The sequence below is a fragment of the Canis aureus genome, chromosome 32, assembly GCF_053574225.1.
Source record: "Canis aureus isolate CA01 chromosome 32, VMU_Caureus_v.1.0, whole genome shotgun sequence".
In the NCBI taxonomy this organism is placed as follows: Eukaryota; Metazoa; Chordata; class Mammalia; order Carnivora; family Canidae; genus Canis; species Canis aureus.
Genome location: NC_135642.1, coordinates 32,099,748 through 32,118,601, shown reverse-complemented (window position 1 = coordinate 32,118,601; position 18,854 = coordinate 32,099,748). Strand labels below are relative to the sequence as shown.

The window sequence follows — 18,854 nt, the reverse complement described above, 5'->3', positions numbered from 1 at the left end:
CAGGTTAGCTTCGACAGAGAATCTCCTGTTTACTAATGTGAAGGAGAAGCATGGTATCCACAAAAGGGAGAGATTTTTTTTTTCCTTAAGAAAATCTAAAAGCTAATGCAAGACAATGGTCAACTAGCATGATTTCTCTGCTGGGTAACTCTGAGGAGTTTACCTTTCAAGGATATGTTAACTTATTTCTACGTGAAGAGACCCCTCAGTTTTCAATTCTGGAATCTTTTAATGCATGGGCATGAAAGAAGGTAACACCCCCAAACTGCCCACTGGGATGGTTCATTTGTTTTTAATTTAAAAAGTACAGAAAATATTTAGTCCTCTTTAGGAGTAGCAGGGTATGGGGCTTGCCCCATCATCTCTAGTCCACCAAAAATCTCTCTGGGTCATATGTTGTAACATCTCTAACAGTCATGTATGAGGGAATTTGCCAGGGGAGCCATCCAACCTTCTCCCCAGTGAGTGAGTGTGTCCACCAGGACCCAGCAGCTTTTGGGGCACAGTCAACAAAAAGACACAGTCATTTGAGTTACCAAGGATTGGGGGAGGTCATGGTAGAAACTGCTGAGTTAAGAAGTTAAGGATCTCAGGAAAGAAGGCAGCATAAAGGAGTTCATTTCATTGAAGAACCTCCTCCCACCCTTCCCACAATCAAAATGGTTTTAGTAACAGTCCTGAGTCATGATTTTGGCAACCAAGGGTACCATTGAAGGACAGAGTTTTTGTATCTGGGCCTATAGATTTGATTTAGACCAAAAGCCCACATATCATGTTTGTGAATGTGAACAGACCAGGACAGGATAGTAATTAGCCCAACGTAGGAAACAGCCTCCACTGTTTTCAGAATGCTTGAGTCCTGTGGTAACAAGCCTCTTGTTGCCTCCAGCTGTGCACACTGGCCGATCGCCACCAGCAGACAGGGCCTCAATCAAGCCCTTCAAAAGCTGCAATCAGACCCCCTCTGGCATGGTGGGTATTCCCGTGCTAATCATCCAGAAAACTAAAGGTAAGCCAGGCACAACCAATCCGTATCTACTGAGATATCTATTTGGCTATTTCAATACAACCTGTACTGGTTACGACTGCTTTGCATACAAGTGGGTACACTGATTTTCTGTTTACCGCATACATCCTGTGGGCACAGACGAATTTTCCATTATAAATAAACCTTAAGTATGAATGTAAATTGAAAAGCATGCACACTGTGTTCTGGGCCACTACAGGTCGCATAGTCACCTTGATTGTGTAGTTAAGTGTTATTCCTAGGTTTCCACTAATGTGCCCCCTACAGTGACTAAAATAAAATGTATGGCAAAATCATTTTATTCAAAAAGAACATCTATCCTGGCTTCTCCCAACTGCCCCAACACAATGACTCCAAAACTTTTTAGGTAGAAATTGCTCATCTTCAGCCTACACCCAGGCCTCTTCCTATTTGAAATAGAGGCCTTTAACAAAATAACTCTCATCCTAGTGGTAAAAGGGGAAGCAGAGATGATAAGATAATTCCACCAAATCTTTAATATCTTTCCACTAGGATTAAAACTTTGGTTCCTAGTAGTTTTCCAGTAAGGATATAAGGCAAAAACAGAGGAGAAGAAACTGACCCTTTCTGGGAAGGACAGAGAGTCAAACCCTCTTAAATCCCAGTGACCTTTCTAGGAACCTACCTCCAGCTCCCGCAGGGCATTATCACATTCTTTCTGGCCTGGAGCTTGCTGGGTGCACAGAGTAATGAGCTGATTGATACTCTCTGTCACAGCTCTGTAACAGAAACAGATAAAGGGTTTTTGTTTTGTTTTATTTTGTAAAGATCAACAGCAATTTCCCAAACAATGTTTTGTAAGATCACCAGAAATACAAGGAATTCACTATAAAGGCTGAGGTCCCCGTGAGAGCTCTTCGACAAGGCTCTGAACAACCAAAAATAAACCACAACCAGCAAAGATAGAATGAGTGTCCCCACTTTGCCTGTGATTACTCATTTGGTTTCCCTTTAAAGGGTACTAATGGTTCTTTTAGGAAAGTATGACTATCTTTTAATATATTCTTAGGAAAGAATTCACAACAAAGTTGCAAATAGCAAAGAGATCATATTAACACTGTTTTTAAATATCCTTCATTAGCAACCCATAAGGAATAAGATGATCTGAGGCTATTTTGGATAGCTTTTGTATAGCTTAGAATGTTTTATATATTTTAAAACACAGCAGGCATACATACAATAAACTGCTCATGATTTTAAAATCTCTTCTTTCCATGAAATTCTACATGATTCGCTAGTTCCTAGAAGCTATCCCCAAATTATCTTTAAAACAGCTCTTTTAACATTAATAGGAATTAGAGACTCATGATTTTATATATGTGTCTATTCTTCTTAGAACTTGAGAGGCAGCTCAGAGTTTTTTCTCTATTGGCAAGGATTCCACCTCTCCTAAGCAGCCTCTGCTTAACTCCTGCTTAGGTTAGACTACAGATCATTTAGAAAGTCATGGTCCATTCTGAGTTAATTCTTGTATAAGGTGTGAAATATGGGCCCAGGTTCTTTTTCTGTGGGTATGGGGTGGCTTATGTAAGTCCAATTATTCCAGCACCCTTCATTTAAAAGGCTATTCTTTCTACATTGCATTGCTTTTGTAACTTTGTTGACAATCCCTGGGCCATGTTTATGTGGGTCTACTTCTGGACTCTGTTACATTGACCTATGCGTCTAATCCTTTGCCAATACCACAGTTTTTTTTATATTCTTAAAATTGAATACTCTTGTGTTTTAGAAATGGAAAAAAAAACACAACAAAACAAACCAAGAGATAGGAGAGAATTTTCTAAGGGGATGCTACAAATAAGAAGCAAAAACCACACTTGAACCCATGACTCTCCGACTCCAAAGCCAGACCTGTAACCATTTTTCAGCACGGTCATAACTTGTCTATATTCCAGCAGGGCCCTAACCTCTATTCATAGATCCTAACCACTGCAGCTAACCTGCAACTTCAAATAAAACAAACAAAAACAAGATAGAGCACACTTGCTGTTAATCATTAGCGCTGCCTAATATAAAAGAGGCCTCATTTTATTAAATTGGCTTTGCAGCTTCCCACAGAATATCAAATTAGATGGAAAATGATGTTGCCAATGTACAAAGGCAATCAGCTTAATTATTTGATGAGGAGATACTGCTTTGAATTTTAAATTTAGCTAAGGAGGATGGGAAGAAGAAAAACATTCCTGAACTCAAGAAAGAATCCCAAAATAGTTTTTGTAAGATTCACTCTAGCAATTCATTTATTTGGAGCAAAGTGCTTAATTAAGGTGTCAGAGCAGCACTGGGTTCTCTGTGGTGGAAAGCAAAACAGTAACAACTGAGATAGCAGGACAATTCTGGGTATCTTGGAGGGTGTGGTCCCTGATATATTCTCTAGAGGGGTCCCTCAGAGAGTCCAGGGCCTTGTTCCATGTGATAGGCTTCAAGACACACCTCCGAGGGGGCAGGCTGGCATATGTGATGTTCATGTACGAAGGGAGCCAAATGCCCTCAACAGTGATGACACAACACATAAGGATATTTCCACGTATCACACCAGTGTTCCATTTAGCTTATTTCTTTCAATGTTTCCTGTGAATCTGCATTTTTTAAAATCTAGTTTTTACATAAGGATTTTTCCATTAAAAACTGTTTATAACTGGAGAATCCAGAGACTTTATAGCTGCTTATTGTCCTCATTTTTAAACTATTTTTTAGATGTGAAAAATTTTCAAATAAAAACTTGGAGTAAAAAACCCTCAAAAGACCAGCAGTCTGTGGTTAGACAATCCATAAAAGTGCCAGCACAGCACTGATGTCTGAATGAGTCACTTGGGTAATAGTGATCCATGACTAGGGAGCATGATTTAGGTATTATTTATCCTCATAACTCATTTTAGAGTCTGGATGAGATAGCCAATAATAAAATAAGTGGCCCAGAGGCAAGAGGTTACGTAGATTTGACAATGAAAAATAGTGTTTTTATGTTTCAAACTATAGCAGTTGGTTGTAATATCAAAGGATTAGAGGCGACCCAAATATGCAATGACAAAGGACTGATTAAATAAATACATAGCCTACAATGCTATTCTGGGTGCCCATTAAAAGTCATAATGCACAGTATATTCCTACCACAGAAGAATACTCATGATTCACAGTTAAGTAAAACAAAATTTACAAACATATATACTCAGGAAAAAAAAAATGACAGAACAACATACCAAAATGTGAGATTTATAATATTTTTAAAGTAATTTTATTTTTAAATAGAAAAATTTAGGGCAGCCCGGGTGGCTCAGCGGTTTAGCGCCACCTTCAGCCCAGGGCCTAATCCTGGAGACCCGGGATCGAGTCCCTGCATGGAGCCTGCTTCTCCCTCTGCCTGTGTGTCTCTACCTCTCTCTCTCTCTTTGTCTCTCATGAATAAATAAATAAAATCTTAAAAAAAAAAATAAATAGAAAAATTTAGGTAAATCGAATAAAAATTATGATTTGGTCAACTTACATTGTCACAAAGACCCAAAGAGAGTATCCTCCTCTGTTCTATATGAATCTAAATAAGCCTGAACAGCAGTTTTAAAATATTTTTCCAGTTTAAAAAAAAAAATGATTAAAGCTACACAAGTTTTTTTTTTTTTTTAAATACAAAAAAGTTAAAAGTAATTCCCCCATCCAGAAGTAGTGTTTTCTTGTGTTTTGTTATCTATCTAGGCATATCCAGCCACTCTCGGTTGTTTTTTTTTTAAATCGGAATTTATAACCTTAGATCTTAAAAAAGGCTTTCTAACGTACAAATTGTTTAGCGTTCAAAGATTCTGACTGAATTGATTCAACTAGTTTGGGAGCTCTGGAGAGAAATTCTCAATAGATATGGAGATGGACGAGGGGTGAGAGAAGAAGGTCAACTAATTTGTGCTTTTGATGATCTGTTAAGTATAAATCATCTGTTAAGGAGCTTGGCGGGGAAAACATTGATATCAGACATTTCCCTTCCTCAAGGGAGAGCCTCCTTATGCAGGCAAAAAAAAAAAAACAGCACCCCAAATTCTACCCACTGGGTCCTACTCTGTACACGGTATGGGAATTAAAAAATAATATAGTTTGTCTCTCTAGGAAAGCAAGGTGATTACAATCTGGTTGGTTGGAGAGGCAGGATAATGAACAGATAAGGCACAAAGAAGGTAAGCCAAAGGAAGCAGTGAAGGCGGTAGGTTGTCAGACGGGATCCCGAACTTCCAAGACGCTTGACAGATACATTCTGGGCTTGCTGGGAGCACAGACAGAGGGCACAGGTTCAGCATGGGAGAGCTCAATGTGGACCGCAACAATAGGAAAAGCCAGTGAGAGACTGATTTGGATAAAAGGAAGACAACATTCTAGAGGAGACCAACAGACAACCTAGTTTATATTTTTCTATTCTGTAGTGTGGAAGTGCTGCTTGCTGGGTCATTCTTTTTCACCATCTTAGGAGACAGGAGGAAATCTGCTTGGTAGGAACCTCAAAACAAAGGGCAGCCCAGGAAGAGGAATCACCTGCAAAGTTCTAGGGAACCCTCAGGAGACAAAGTAGCTCAAAAACTGTCTGGGTCCCAATGCTGGCAGCCATGGGCATGAAGACTTCTCAGCCAGGGAGGCCTTCTGGGCCAGCGTGACTATTGTATGAGCAGTGATGCAGAGGAGGTGCTCAGGGGTAGGCCACTCCCTCCTTTTTGCAACTGCACCTTGGTTTTCTATTTCTTTGACTAAGTTTAGGGAGAATCAGGCCAGCCCCTGGCCAGGGAAAAAGCTGAGGAACAGCTGGCAAGGAGTCTCCAGCTCTACGTAACTCATCAGAAGAGAGCCAGAGCTCAACAATTACACAGGAAGAAGACAAACAAGCTGGGCACTCAATACGCTTCGTCCTCACTAAGTTCCAGAAAGCAAAGGACTGCACTCCTTAAATGTACCTGGGCTCTGATACAGAATGAACAGCAGAGGGAAAGGGGATACTCAGCTGCTTCAGAGCAGGAAGAACATGGCAACTGTCAAGAACAAAGGATTCAAATCTGCTGACATAGGAGACAATGATGGGCTACATTGGTCCAGGTCCCGACAATGGCATCCTGGGGCCTCTGGGGGCCATCCACAGGAAGCACAGGCAGGGCTTGGCTGTCTCAGGAATAGAGGGCAGTGGGACTGTAGATGAGAGTCAATGGCAGTCAGATCCCTGCCGCTCCAAGGGTGCTCAGGTGCAGGGCTGCCGCGGTGTCCAGATGAAATGAGGGGAGCATGCTGTGTGAATGTATGCGCTTCCCCTGCCCTAACGCCACCAGGGCCATCTCTGTCTCATCACAGTGTGGGCCTGCCCAGTACCCAGTGATGGGCCTAGCCCATTTCAGGCATGTGATAAAAATCTGCCAGATGAATGAATGAATGCATCCTAGCTGTGCAGAGAGCTTCACCTCTGAAGAACAGCTTGCCTGACTCACTGGACCTGTTTGGAGCTTCCACTGGGAAACCACCTCAAGGTGGTTCCCAACATGGGCCAAGAAACCAAGGAGAATGTGCCAGCATCTTCTGGCAACAGTTCTGTCCTGAGACAAGCATTTCATGTGATAATTTTTAAGGACGTACTTGGCTGTGAAACCATCAGGCTGGAACTGCCAGTCAATTGCTGAAAGCCAGGACAGAGGCACAGGAAGTGTCACCTCAGTCTCCAGGCCCCTTCCTCAATGTCACCACCAGGGGGCCTTCAGACACTCACAGAGCTGTGCTACCAGCCATTTTCTGACAGGGCTTGTGTTTCCTCCCTTACCTGGCTTTCGAAAGGCCAGTTTACACTTTCCCCTTCTTCCAGGATTTCAGAGAGTGAACAGTGAGTTCTAAGTTGGCAACTGTAATTTTGAAATGATGCACAAAATTGAAGATAATGAAAAACATCTGAGTTCAGATACCTGGAAACATCAATTGCCTTATCCAAAGGCTGTTTGTAGGAAAAAGAGGAATCGAGGAAGGGTTTTATATGAGAAACAGCTGCTCAACAGACAAGCCATCACCCCTCCTTCCTCAGCCCCCACCCCTCGGAGGGCACACACTGGCACAGTCACAAAGCATAAGATGGGGGATGGGAGATTTTTCCAATCTCCTAGTGGCTCTTGCTATTGTTCAAAGCTTAAGTATACACACCTAGGAATAGCTACAGAAACTCAAGTGTTTCCAAGGGACCTGCTCTAAAATGATCTAATTCCACCCCCTACCACTTGCAAATAAATACACACATACTTATATGCATACATAAAATAGCACTCCAGGCAAGAGGGGACCACAGACCAGTTTTAACCATAAGCACAAAGATATCTTGTGTACTGAGAACTAACAAGAACTTAGAACTTAAAGATGATGTAGTACCCATACCCATTTCGCAGATGGGAAAGTTGAGACAGGTTGAGAAATCCAATCAATGTATCCCAAGTATGTCAAACATTAAAGCCTGGACTAGAATTCAGGTCTCCTGACTCTGAACTTAACTCAAAAAGATAGCCATTGAGCACCCAGGGAAGAGAAAGACAGGAAAAAAAAGCAAGTAAACAAGCAAAATCAAGTTAAAAAAAAAAAAAAAAAAACCTGAAAAGTAGAATTCAAGCTATGCATTTTAAAAATCACTGATCATTTTGAAAAGGTTTCCAAATGCGCTATATATCCTTATTACCCACACTTCATCTCTGACTGCTGTTAGCTTTCCTATATATAGAGTGATGTCAAGTAGTGCTAAGAAAACATGCCTACAGCACCAGAGAAACATAAAACATCCTACGCCCTCTTGGTTCAGGAAAACGAATGTGGGATTGCTAATACAAAATCTTCCCAGGCTGTCATTGCAGTTTCTCCACATACCAGCATTCAATCACTACTTATTGAACTTAATTGCCTGAGTGGCCCTGGAGCAGACATTGTATTGTATTAACTGCCTCCTCAGGTGAAAACAACAGGAAAGAAGGACACTGGCACCACCCAAAGCTTGGATTCATATTTTAATATATTTCCCAAAACAATTTATTCCCACCACTACCCCATTCATCCTAAACTGGAACCTTTCTACATGTGACAAATAGGATACATTTAAATTCATCTAATTAACCTTGAGGCCAGGCACACAGTAAGCGCTCCAGAAATGTTGAATGGCTCGTTGGGTGTCATGAATTTTTTTTTTTTAATACTTTTCTGGATTTTCTGATTTCTTTCAATGAGCACATATTACTTTCATCATCTGAAAGATACAACACTCCTTTAAAAACATCCATTTGAGCCATCCTGTTTATAAATCAATAGCGGCCTTAAGTCTAAGCAAGCTGAAAGGCTATAAGAGAAGACAGAAAACATATTTAGTGGGGGAAATCACATGAAGATGAGCCAGTTTAATCAAATGTCAGAGTTGCGACTCTGCCTCTGACAACATAAAAACAGCACATCTTTGCTCAGCAAAAGCAGCAGGATGTCAGGCCTATTTCTCACACGCTGACATTATTTAACCACACATGAAAGCACGTTTTGTTCCACTCTTACCTTGCAGCAGCTGCCAGGAGATTTTTTGCATTGGGGGCTCCTGGATCTACAGATAGAGACTTGGCAGCTAACAACAGCTTGCTGGATGCCATGGAGATATTCTTGAGGTTTCCTATCACTTGGATCTGGTCTTCTTTCGTCTGGAAAGTCAAAAGGAGGCAGAGTAATTAGGGCAGCATTCAGAGAGCTAGGAGAAGCATCTTGAAATGGAAGCAAGTTATCTATAGTGACCGCATTAAAGCCCAATTCGTCTGCAGATGCCTAACTGGTAGAGACACCGCCCAGCATCTACCCTTCCCCAAACAGATATCCAGACCAAGATGCACACAACAGGACAGAAATCCATCCCCAAGTGGGTCAGCCAAGAGCTGTGCAGTCTCACAAGTGCAAGTATTAAATGTGGGGGAGGGAAGGAGAGCACAAGTGCCCCAGTGCACAGACCAGGCCAGGATTCCAGCATCTTGCCCAACAATGCTGGAGTTGTCAAGAAGCTCACACATCTCAGCCTGGCACAAATGACCGGCACTGTCTAGATATTCAGAGCTGATTGACGCCACGCACCGCCACCCCCACCCCCCCGCGCCCCCCGCAAGAAGTTCCTGACTCAGGGAAAGACACATTTCTCACTTGGCTTACTTCCTGTCTGAGAAACAACCATGTGTAGATAACACAGCAAGACACACTGTGGGAGTCTCCTTTAGGGAGTTCACAGGAGCTAAGAAAAAACAGCTCTGCAAGCTGACACCAGACCAGTCATGTCCCCTTGTTCTGAATAATGGGTTTATCTGTTCATCTCAAGGAGGTAATTTTTAATCATTTGACACTTGGTATTAGACATGGTTCCCTCAAATGGGCCCAATGAACCTCAAAACCACGGGGTTTTTTTTTTTGTTTTTTTTTTTTTTACTATATTATACCACATATGAAGTAGAGGACACAGAGCTGCCCTCCCTCCAAAAAGCTTAAGGAAACCATGAATCCTGCTGGATGATCGTGGGAAAAGTTATCCCTCGTCTCTAAGAAGCATTTCACACATCTTTAGGAATGCCAGTCCTGTGAGGTCAGAGCTTTCTAAGCAGCAAAGGAAACACAACGGTGTGACCTGCTGACAGGTTTCCTATTTGTTTGCCCAGTTCCTATTTGTTTGGCCTTGAGGGCAGACGGTCTACCAGAATAGACAGGCAAGCGTCAACTCTAGTCAGCTATCACCACACTCACCTGAGCTTGGCCTGCCATCTCAATGCCAGCATCAAGGAATTCATCAAAATCGTCACTGAACTTTCCAGAGGCTGCGGCCAGCTCTCCGCTCTGGCCCCGGGTGGCATGGACCACTTCCCCAGCAGACTGGTTCAGATCAGCCGCTGCTTGGTTTAGTTCACTCTGGGCTTCCTGGAAAGGTTTCGTGCTGGGAGGTAACTGCAACGGAGAGAAAAGGCAAACCCCTTAAGACATTTTACTTCGAATCAGGGAAATGAAGGAAGGCTCTGTGGAGGGAAAAACTCCAGGGATGCACTGTTGAATCATCTTGATTCAAAGACTCTGGGTGGTCTGAGCCCACTTCTGTTAAGTCTGACCTTTAACATAGAGACATTGTTTCATTCACTTAAATTTACTCAACATCTATTCAGTGCTACACATGGTGGATTTAAAAATCCACCTGAGGGGGCTACGAGCCCCTCAGTAGCAGAGCCAGGATTCACACCTGGGCAGTCTGACTCCAGGATCCATGCTCTGAGCTACCACTCCATTTTGGATGGAAACTCTCAAAGGTTTAGCTTTCTAGAAATAAAAAGACAGATGCCTTTAAATGTCAAATCCTATTCTTCCAAACTAAGAGCCATCAATTTTTAGTAACCTTTGCTAACATAGCTTTTGGGTGGATCAGAAGTGTCATTGGTGGGAGTTCCAGAGAGTGAAGCTAAGCTCTATTAGTCATATCATGTACTCTGCTTGCATACCTGGTATGTTCCTGGCACCAGGCAGAGAAGAAATGAGTCCGAGCCTGCCGCTGAAAGGGGCTCACAGAACATGGAACAAGCTCCAAGAGCAAGTAGATTCCTTAGGCTATTCACTCTAACGTCTTGGAAACACATGTCCCTCCACCAGCTGACTGTCATCACCAGAGATGTCCTGGTATTAAGTCAGATGATTGCATACCCACCTTTCCTGTTTTCACTGGGATGACCAGAGAGCCAACAGCAACAAGGACTCAAAGAAAAAGTAAACACCTAGGAACTTTGCTGATGGCAAAGCAAAATAAGGAAAGGGAAACTGGGAGACAAAACAGTATTCCTGAAACAGGTTCGCTGTTCAGAGATCCCACAGAAGGGAGAAGATTCCCTCTCACACCTCAAGTGAGCTCAGTCCCCCAGATGCCCCTTCTCACTGCAAAACCTCTCACCGAGTCCACAAGCAGCTTCTTGCTGGACTCGCCAATGCTCTTCAAGGCCATGTCCACATCCTTCTGTCCAGGGAGACAATTCACGCAGTTATTCAAGGAGTGTGAGACGGCTTTGGCCACCTGAATACACAGAGGGAGAAAAGCTCAGTAAGAGAGCAGTTTCGGTGCAAACAGTGTTGCAGATGTGTGTGGAACCAGCAGTGACAGTATGCAGAGCTGGAAAGGATGGGGAAATTATCTGCCAGCATCCAGCTGACACCATTTAACATTAAATCACCTCATCAGGGCCTCTCACTGGGGTTAACATTCTGTCTTGACAAAGGGTCAGGCACAGTGATACGGTACACCTTACATGCACCCCAGCATCGGGCTAAGCACAACTATGTGACTCAAACACAAAAGTCTCCAATATTACATCAGGTTCTACAACAAAGATAGCCACCACCAAGAGGAATAGAAAGGGCTCCCTTCTTGAGAGCCCTGTTGGGGACACAGAAATGGAGGGAGGCCCTGAGTTCCTCAGGTCAGAGTTAGGTATGATTCTCTCTGTGACACTCTGGTGCCATCACGTTCATACCATACCCCACCCAAGAGCAGGTGGCTTCCAGACCAACCTGGGAGTTGCCCACATGCTGCCTCTTTAGGACATGTGAGGGCTCACCATTTGCACTCTTCAGCGTCCTCGGGTAAAGGGTAAGATCTTTGGAAGTGGGCTGTGTCATTTCCTTTAACCTAAACCATGTTCCCAGCTTCTGGTCTAGAACTTTGCCTAGATGGTGTCTAGCCCGCTAGTTTCATTAGGCTGGCAAAGGCTCATTCAAAGAGGCAGTAGAGCGAGTATAAAACTTTGAGGGACCAGACTAAGTATATCTACCTCCCCTCCCAAACTAGGAAGAGGAATATACTTAAGCATATACGGATCCCAAACAAACTTGCTGTGTCCTGGCTCCCAAAGTTCCAAGGACAAATTTCAACAAAGCCTCCCCCCACCGCCCTGCCTATACTCTTTGTTGACTCAATTAAGCAGATCTATTATGGGGGGTACCAGGCAAGATTTACAGAAGTGGGTATTGTGTATGGCCAGCATCGGCATAGCACTTTGGGAGGTTTTGAAAATACCCACTGATTGAAAAATGTTCACACCAGAGAAAGAATGCCCAGGGGACAGCCTGTGAACACGACCACCTTACTGATGATCATAATTGCCAGTTCTGGGCCTCACCTGGGCTAGTCTCTGCTGACTCTCAGCATCCCCAGGTGCAATCAGGGCTTGCTTGGCTTCTTGGATGAGCATGGCGGAGCCTTCCATCACATCTCGAGCAGAATCTAACATGGCATGGGCAGCTGCAGGATCATTTGTGGATGCGGCCACTCCACGCGCAGCCTGGGCCAGTGTTTTCAGAGCTTGGGCTGTCTCTCTTGCGGCCACTCCTGGGGATAAAAGTCCACCACACTTTCTATTAGATTCCATCTAAAAGTCATACTGTACTTGAAAATAAGCCTCTAGAACACAGCTTCTTAGAAAGGAGAGAACCTTCTGAGCCTGTGTGGTCCAGGTGGGGTTCAGATTACTTTACATAAAATCTGAATTGTTATGCTTCTCAAAGTAGCAGCCTATACCACTGGCTCTGGTCCACTCTAAGAGACAGGCTAAACAAGTGCCTTGCTAAAAATGACTTTGCTCTGGCTCCCCTCATACAGTCTTCCCTGCAGGTCCGCAGACCTAAAACACCATGTGCAGGGGATCAAGTATACCGATGGATCATTCAGATGCACTTTTCTTCCCAACTGTTTTTATATTAGGGCAGGACTTATATACAATAATGTGAACAGTCCACATGTGCAGCTCAGTGAATTTCTACACATTTACAACCACGTAGCCACCATCCAGATGGAAGACAGAGGAGTTCCATCACCTGTGCCCATCCTCAGTCAAGAACCTCTCATACCAAAAGTAGCTTTTATCACCATTGACTAGTTTTACCAGTTCTCCAACGCCTTGATGATGGGACCTCAAGCATGTATTCTTCTGTGTCTTGTTTCTTTTGCTACCAGAATGCTAGGAGATTCACCCATGTTGTTATATTCATTCTTTTTTCTTGCTATGTAGTATTTCATTATACAAATTCACTATTTGTTTATCCACTCTTCTGCTGATGGACATTTGGACTGTTTTGTATTTGGTGCTATTATGAATAAAGCTACCAAGAAAGTTCCAATACATACATCTAGGTGGACAGATGGAATCATTTCTCTTGGATATAAACCTAGGAACTGAACTGCTGTCATAGAGCAGGTTTAACTTTAAAGGACACTCTAAAAATTTTTCAGAATGGTTTTACACTCCACCACAACGTATGAGCATCCCAGTTCTACATCCTAGCCAAAACTAGCTATTGTCAGACTTCTTGTTTTAGCCATTCTGGTGGGTGTGCAATTATAGCTTACTGAGGTTTAACTCTTATATCCCTAAGGAATTATGACATTGAGCACTTTTTTATACACTTAGTGGCCATCTGGATAGCTTCCTTTGTGAAGTGCCCATTCATCCTTAAATTCACTTCTAAGGATGATGGGATTTGGTGATAAACTATGAACATAAACTAGTTCTCAAAAACTATAGCACCACCCCCCAAAGAATGAACACAATCTTCCCGACATGGCACCCAGTGCTTGGCATACCCAAGGAGGTGAAGGCTAGAAATGCCAGAGGGGGTAACAAGAGAATCTGAACACCCTGAGAAACACAGAGGAGCCCACCTTAAGGCGTATCTCACCAAACTGCTTCCTAGATGAGGTCCAGCACTGAGAGGTATCTTGTCCATGACACACTTTCAGAGGCAGTGTCAGAGCTAGGATCTGAGGATCCTTAACTTCTGGGTCAGACTCTCTGCACAGTGCTCTTTGGGGTAGAGAATTATGACAGATTCTTTTTTTTTAAATTTTATTTATTTATTCATGAGAGACACAGAAAGAGAGGCAGAGGGCCCAGGAATCATGACCCCAGCCAAAGGCAGACACTTAACCACTGAGCCACCCAGGTGCCCCACTATGAGGGATTTTTGTTAGAACATATACCATATGAAAATGACACATTAATTTCTCTCTCAGCTTTGAGGTGACTTGTCCAAAGGCTTCAGCTGGATGGTCTCTGGGTGCCAATGAGACCACCTTTCACCAGCTGTTGCTTCTGCTGTGTCAGCAGAGACACAGCAGGTGGTCCTCTCCCTACTGAGGACGAGGCACCATAATACAATTATGTGAAAGGCCCCCCCTCATCCATAAAACAAGACAACTCTGCAGTGCTGCAGACTTGCTAATCTGTAAATATTTAGTAAGTCACACAGCTGGGACATAACTCTATAATCTAATCAGGGCAAATTACAAAGCTGCCAATCTACCATTTATCACACGGCACTTCTGAATGGAACATGTGGGATGGAAGAATTTTAAACAAAGTGGTTTTTTTTTTTTTTTCTTTTTTATGGCAAAGGGGAAGCTCAGGAGAGAAAACACAAAGATAAATAAAGTGAAGGTGAAGGAGAGAAACAAGCTGAGCAGAACAGTCAATTCCTTTTTATGTCTGAGCTTCTGGCGCAGAGTTGAAAGATGCCCTTGCTCAGAAAGGCACCAGATGTGGTTAAGACCTCATCTAGCTCTGGCTCTGCTGCTGATTAGCTGTGTGGCCTAGACTGCTGCCTTTTCCCTCGGGGCCTCCGGTTCCCACAGGCTTTAGGAGAGGCTGAGATCACTGCTCTGTTGAAAATTCTGGGTGTGATTTCTAGACATCTCTTGCCTTTCCATTTATTATACAGTCTCCTGAGGCCATTTCTATTTGAGCTGTATATGACTTTGAAAGAATAAAACATTTATCATACACAATTAGAAAATTCATGTTTATGCAAAAATCATTTACTGAAAAACCTTTTATAGAGCCAGACAATTTTTTAAAAGGCAGAAACCAGAGGAACTGAATGCCAAAGCTTAGGCTGATTTATCCCATGTGTTTTCCGCTGAGGACTCACTAGGAAATCTCAAGGCACCTCAAGGATCCTCTTTGGAGGGATCAGGTTTCCAAAAAGAGGAAGCTACACCATCAAAGAATGAAACAAGATGACAAGAGGCCAGGGAGCCCAATGAACATCTATGGCTGTACACACAGCTCAGTTCAGAGCAACTTCTCAAAGGTAGTGATGATACTCATATGGGTCAGGTCTCCAGGCAAACACCAAATGAAAATGTTCCTAGAGTCCATGGTACATTACAAAGCCAGAAATACCAGTGGGAAATACAAAAGCAGATCACTGTGGCAATAACCAGTGAATAACTACAATTCTTTGAAGACACAGATTACTTTCACAGTCTTCTTGCTATCTGGACCTTAAATTATGTTTAGGAACAGAGCCTTAGGAAGATAGATCAGTGATATGCGATGTAGTGAAATGCTTTGTAATGGTGCTTATTGTTGATTAGCATTCATGTAGGTTGTGTATAGACAGCACTAGACCACCTGGCAAACTTACAAGGTAAAAACCTGGTATGACATAGGTTTTTAATCTGTTACACAGAATCTGAAAAGGGGTCTATGCACAACTGTATTCAGCCAAGCAGAAATGTAGTTTGAATACTGCCCTGGCCAAAAAAAAAACACATCTGTGTTAGAATCCAGCCAGTAGGCAGCTCACGTGTAACTCCTGAATATCCCACATACCTCCCTTGAGGATGCAAGGAGAGCTGAGGCCCTGGGGAGATGTCCACATGTGCACTCTCTCCTTGCTTCCAATCCATTCGCCAACTTGCTGCACTTGCCTTCAACAAGAAGAGTGACTGTTTTCCTCAAAACCAATGGATGCTTCTTCCTAAGTCTCTCAGACGACCTTCTGGGTAGCAACCATTTCTCTGACTCTAGAGATATCTCTTTCCCAGTTTCCTCGCTCTTCTCCAAGGTTCTATATGTTTTCACTTCTTTCAAAGATTTCTAATGCTGCTTAGATTTCTTCTTAAATGTTTGGGTTCTGCAGGGTTACATCTGACAACCTTCTTCTTACTCTATTATTCCCCCAGGCAAACTTATCTACTCTTCCACAGTTTCAATTATTATCATTGTATTAACATTAAAAATCGTTGTCTCCAGCCCAGCTTTCTCTATTGAGTTCCAGAGGCAAATTCCTAGCTGCCTAATGGGCACCTGGACTTGGGAGATCCTACAGATGCTTCAAACTGAATACATTTACAGGTGAACCTAGCATCCCTAGACTCTAGCCCATGCCACACCTGCCCATGGCCTGATGTTTCCATCATGGTAATAAACACACATCTTCATTTGGCCCAGGCCAAACACTTAGAGCTGTCCACGTTGCTTTCCCTACTCCCATTCTGGCCAGTTCCTGACCAGTCTCTAACAGCTTTTAAGTCTCTCTTTAATCCATCCCTTCATTCCTGCTACAGGTCACGCTCATCTCTCACATGGATGAAGGCAGCAGCCTTCACACTGGTCTCACTGCCTTCAACTTTGTTTCCCTCTGATTTACCTGCATACAAGAGGAAGGGCAACCTATTTAAAAGACAATCTAAACCATGTCCATGGATGAAAACTCTTCTATGTTTTCACATGCTCCTAGATTAAGTTTTCAATGATTTAAGTTGGTTTATCTGATCTAGCTGCCCTTTCCAGGCTTAATGTCTTGCCTTTTACATGAATCCTCTTCAGATCACTTTGTCAGCCTTCTTTTACCTTTGGAACTTACCACTGTTCCACTTTCCCAACCACCCATTCAGTACCTGCCAAAACTAAATGGGACTATTTCTAGGCTGCTTTTCACACACAGACTAGACAGTCTGTCATCCTGGATGTTATCAGTATGAGATGATGCAACCTGTAAAGCAGCCTTCCTTCTGCTAAAGAGTCATTTCATCAGCTACACCAAATCTGGCAAGATTCCAAAATGTGTAGAAATTTTTGAAACTCGTACCTCTCATGTGCCCTCTGTTCTGTAGGAATTTATAAATACTTTTCCTTCTCCTTGAATGCTAAACGAACACTAAGCAGTTCTTTAAACCCTGATCAGATGGCCAGTTTACTCTTTACACTTTCCCTTACTCTCCTATTAGGATAAAATTCTTATTACTGCAGGTATTATACTCTAAAGAACCCTTTTTGTGCTCCTATTGTCCCTATTCTGAAAGTAATAAATATACACAGAGGGATAAGATTTAAAAAAAAAAAAAAAAGAAGAAGAAGAAAGCACAGGGTTGGGGAGCAGATACAGTTTCCCCCTAAAAGCATACCTTCATTTGTACACTGTTGCCCAGAAGCTGAGCAAAACTTCCTGCAGTCTCATGGGGATAGGAGGATTAAAAGCCACCCTTCTAAGCCCATGGAAGAGAACAGCCCTGGTAAACATCACAGATGTTCTTATGGGATACACAAAGGGCTATGCCCTGTAAAACCAAATGGAAATAGCACAATTTCCAACCAGCACAGTCCCTACTCATATTATGTTGATCTGCCTAGGTGTTCACTACATGCCAGAAACAAAGAATGATCCTCCACAGGGAAAGAAACACAATCCAGAGCTTCAAACTATCTCTTTAGTTTAAAATACCACCGTCTAGCATTAAATTAAAAAATATCAGAAACACCAGGAGGAAGACCAGCAGCTGAAAACTAAGAGGAGAGAAATGACAAACCAGGAATTCAGGCCCACAGGTGATCCCAATATCAGAATTACTGAACCAGGACTTTCAATAACTCATGGTAACTATGTTGAAGAAATTAGATGGCAAGATAGAAAATTTCAGCAGAAAAAAGGAGGATTTAAGAAAACTATCAAATGGCTATTCTCAAACTGAAAAATAGGACATTTTAAATTAGAACCTCAGAAAAGGGGCACCTGGGTGGTTCAGTGGTTGAGCATCTGCTTTCAGCTCAGGTCATGATCCTGGGGTCCTGGGGTCCTGGGATGGAGTCCTGCATTGGGTTCCCCTGTGGGGAGCCTGCTTCTCCCTCTACCTATGTGTTTGCCTCTCTCTCTGGGTCTCTCATGAATAAATAAATGAAATCTTAAAAAAAAAAAAAAAGAAGAGGTTAAAAGCAGAATAGACATGGCTAAAGAGGCTAAAGAGAGGAACAGTGAGCTTCAGACTGATCAAATGAGAATATGGAGGATAAAGCATGGGGAAGAAAAAAATCACAGCAAGTACAAGATTAAGAGACACACAAAACAGTGGAAATGCCCAACATATATGGTAACTGGAATCTACAGAGAAGAGAAAAAAACTGGAGTGGAAACACTATTTGATAATACAGAGCATGAGAGTTTTCTAAAACTGACCTAAGACAACTAATCCCATTTTCAAGCAGTACTACAAACCAAAGCAGGATAAACACCCAATAAAACTTCTAAATGCACAGTGCTTTAAAACAGACTGAAAATTTTAAAAAGTTAGTAGAGGGGAAAAATAAAACCATATTACCATCACAAAAGGAGACTGACACCTGACTTCACAACAGAAATAAAGGAAGCCAGAAGACGATGGAATAACATCATCAAAGTTCTGGCAGAAAAGAACTACCACCTTAAATTTTATAAGTGAAATTCTCTACCAAAGATAAAGGCTAAACAAAGGCAGTTTTAGACAAACAAAAATGGACAGACTTTGTTACTGTTAAAGTCACAATGAAGGAAGTGAGGGGACTTCTTCAGGCAGAAAGGAAATAATCCTTGCTGGGGGCACATGGTAAGAGAGTAAGCTTAATTAAAGAACACTGAAAACGGTAAATGTGGAGGCAAATCTAAAGGGATACTGACTGTATGAAACAATATGGAGACTGTATGGAGACGATTAAAACATCTGTATAATTATAGTACACAACAGTGACAA

At 42.5% G+C, this 18,854-nt stretch overlaps 1 protein-coding gene across 5 annotated transcripts in view; it reads right to left on the bottom strand.

The window, feature by feature from the left end:
• Positions 1-18,854, bottom strand: part of TLN2 (talin 2) — a 426,778-nt gene that overhangs the window by 97,953 nt on the left and 309,971 nt on the right. For all 5 annotated transcript variants that reach the window (XM_077881335.1, XM_077881341.1, XM_077881336.1 and 2 more), the window contains 5 exons: positions 12,193-12,401; positions 10,971-11,090; positions 9,788-9,985; positions 8,570-8,709; positions 1,674-1,767 (listed from right to left, as the gene is read on the bottom strand). In XM_077881335.1, coding sequence (XP_077737461.1) covers positions 1,674-1,767; positions 8,570-8,709; positions 9,788-9,985; positions 10,971-11,090; positions 12,193-12,401 — 761 coding nt within the window. The remainder of the gene's footprint in view (positions 1-1,673; positions 1,768-8,569; positions 8,710-9,787; positions 9,986-10,970; positions 11,091-12,192; positions 12,402-18,854) is intronic.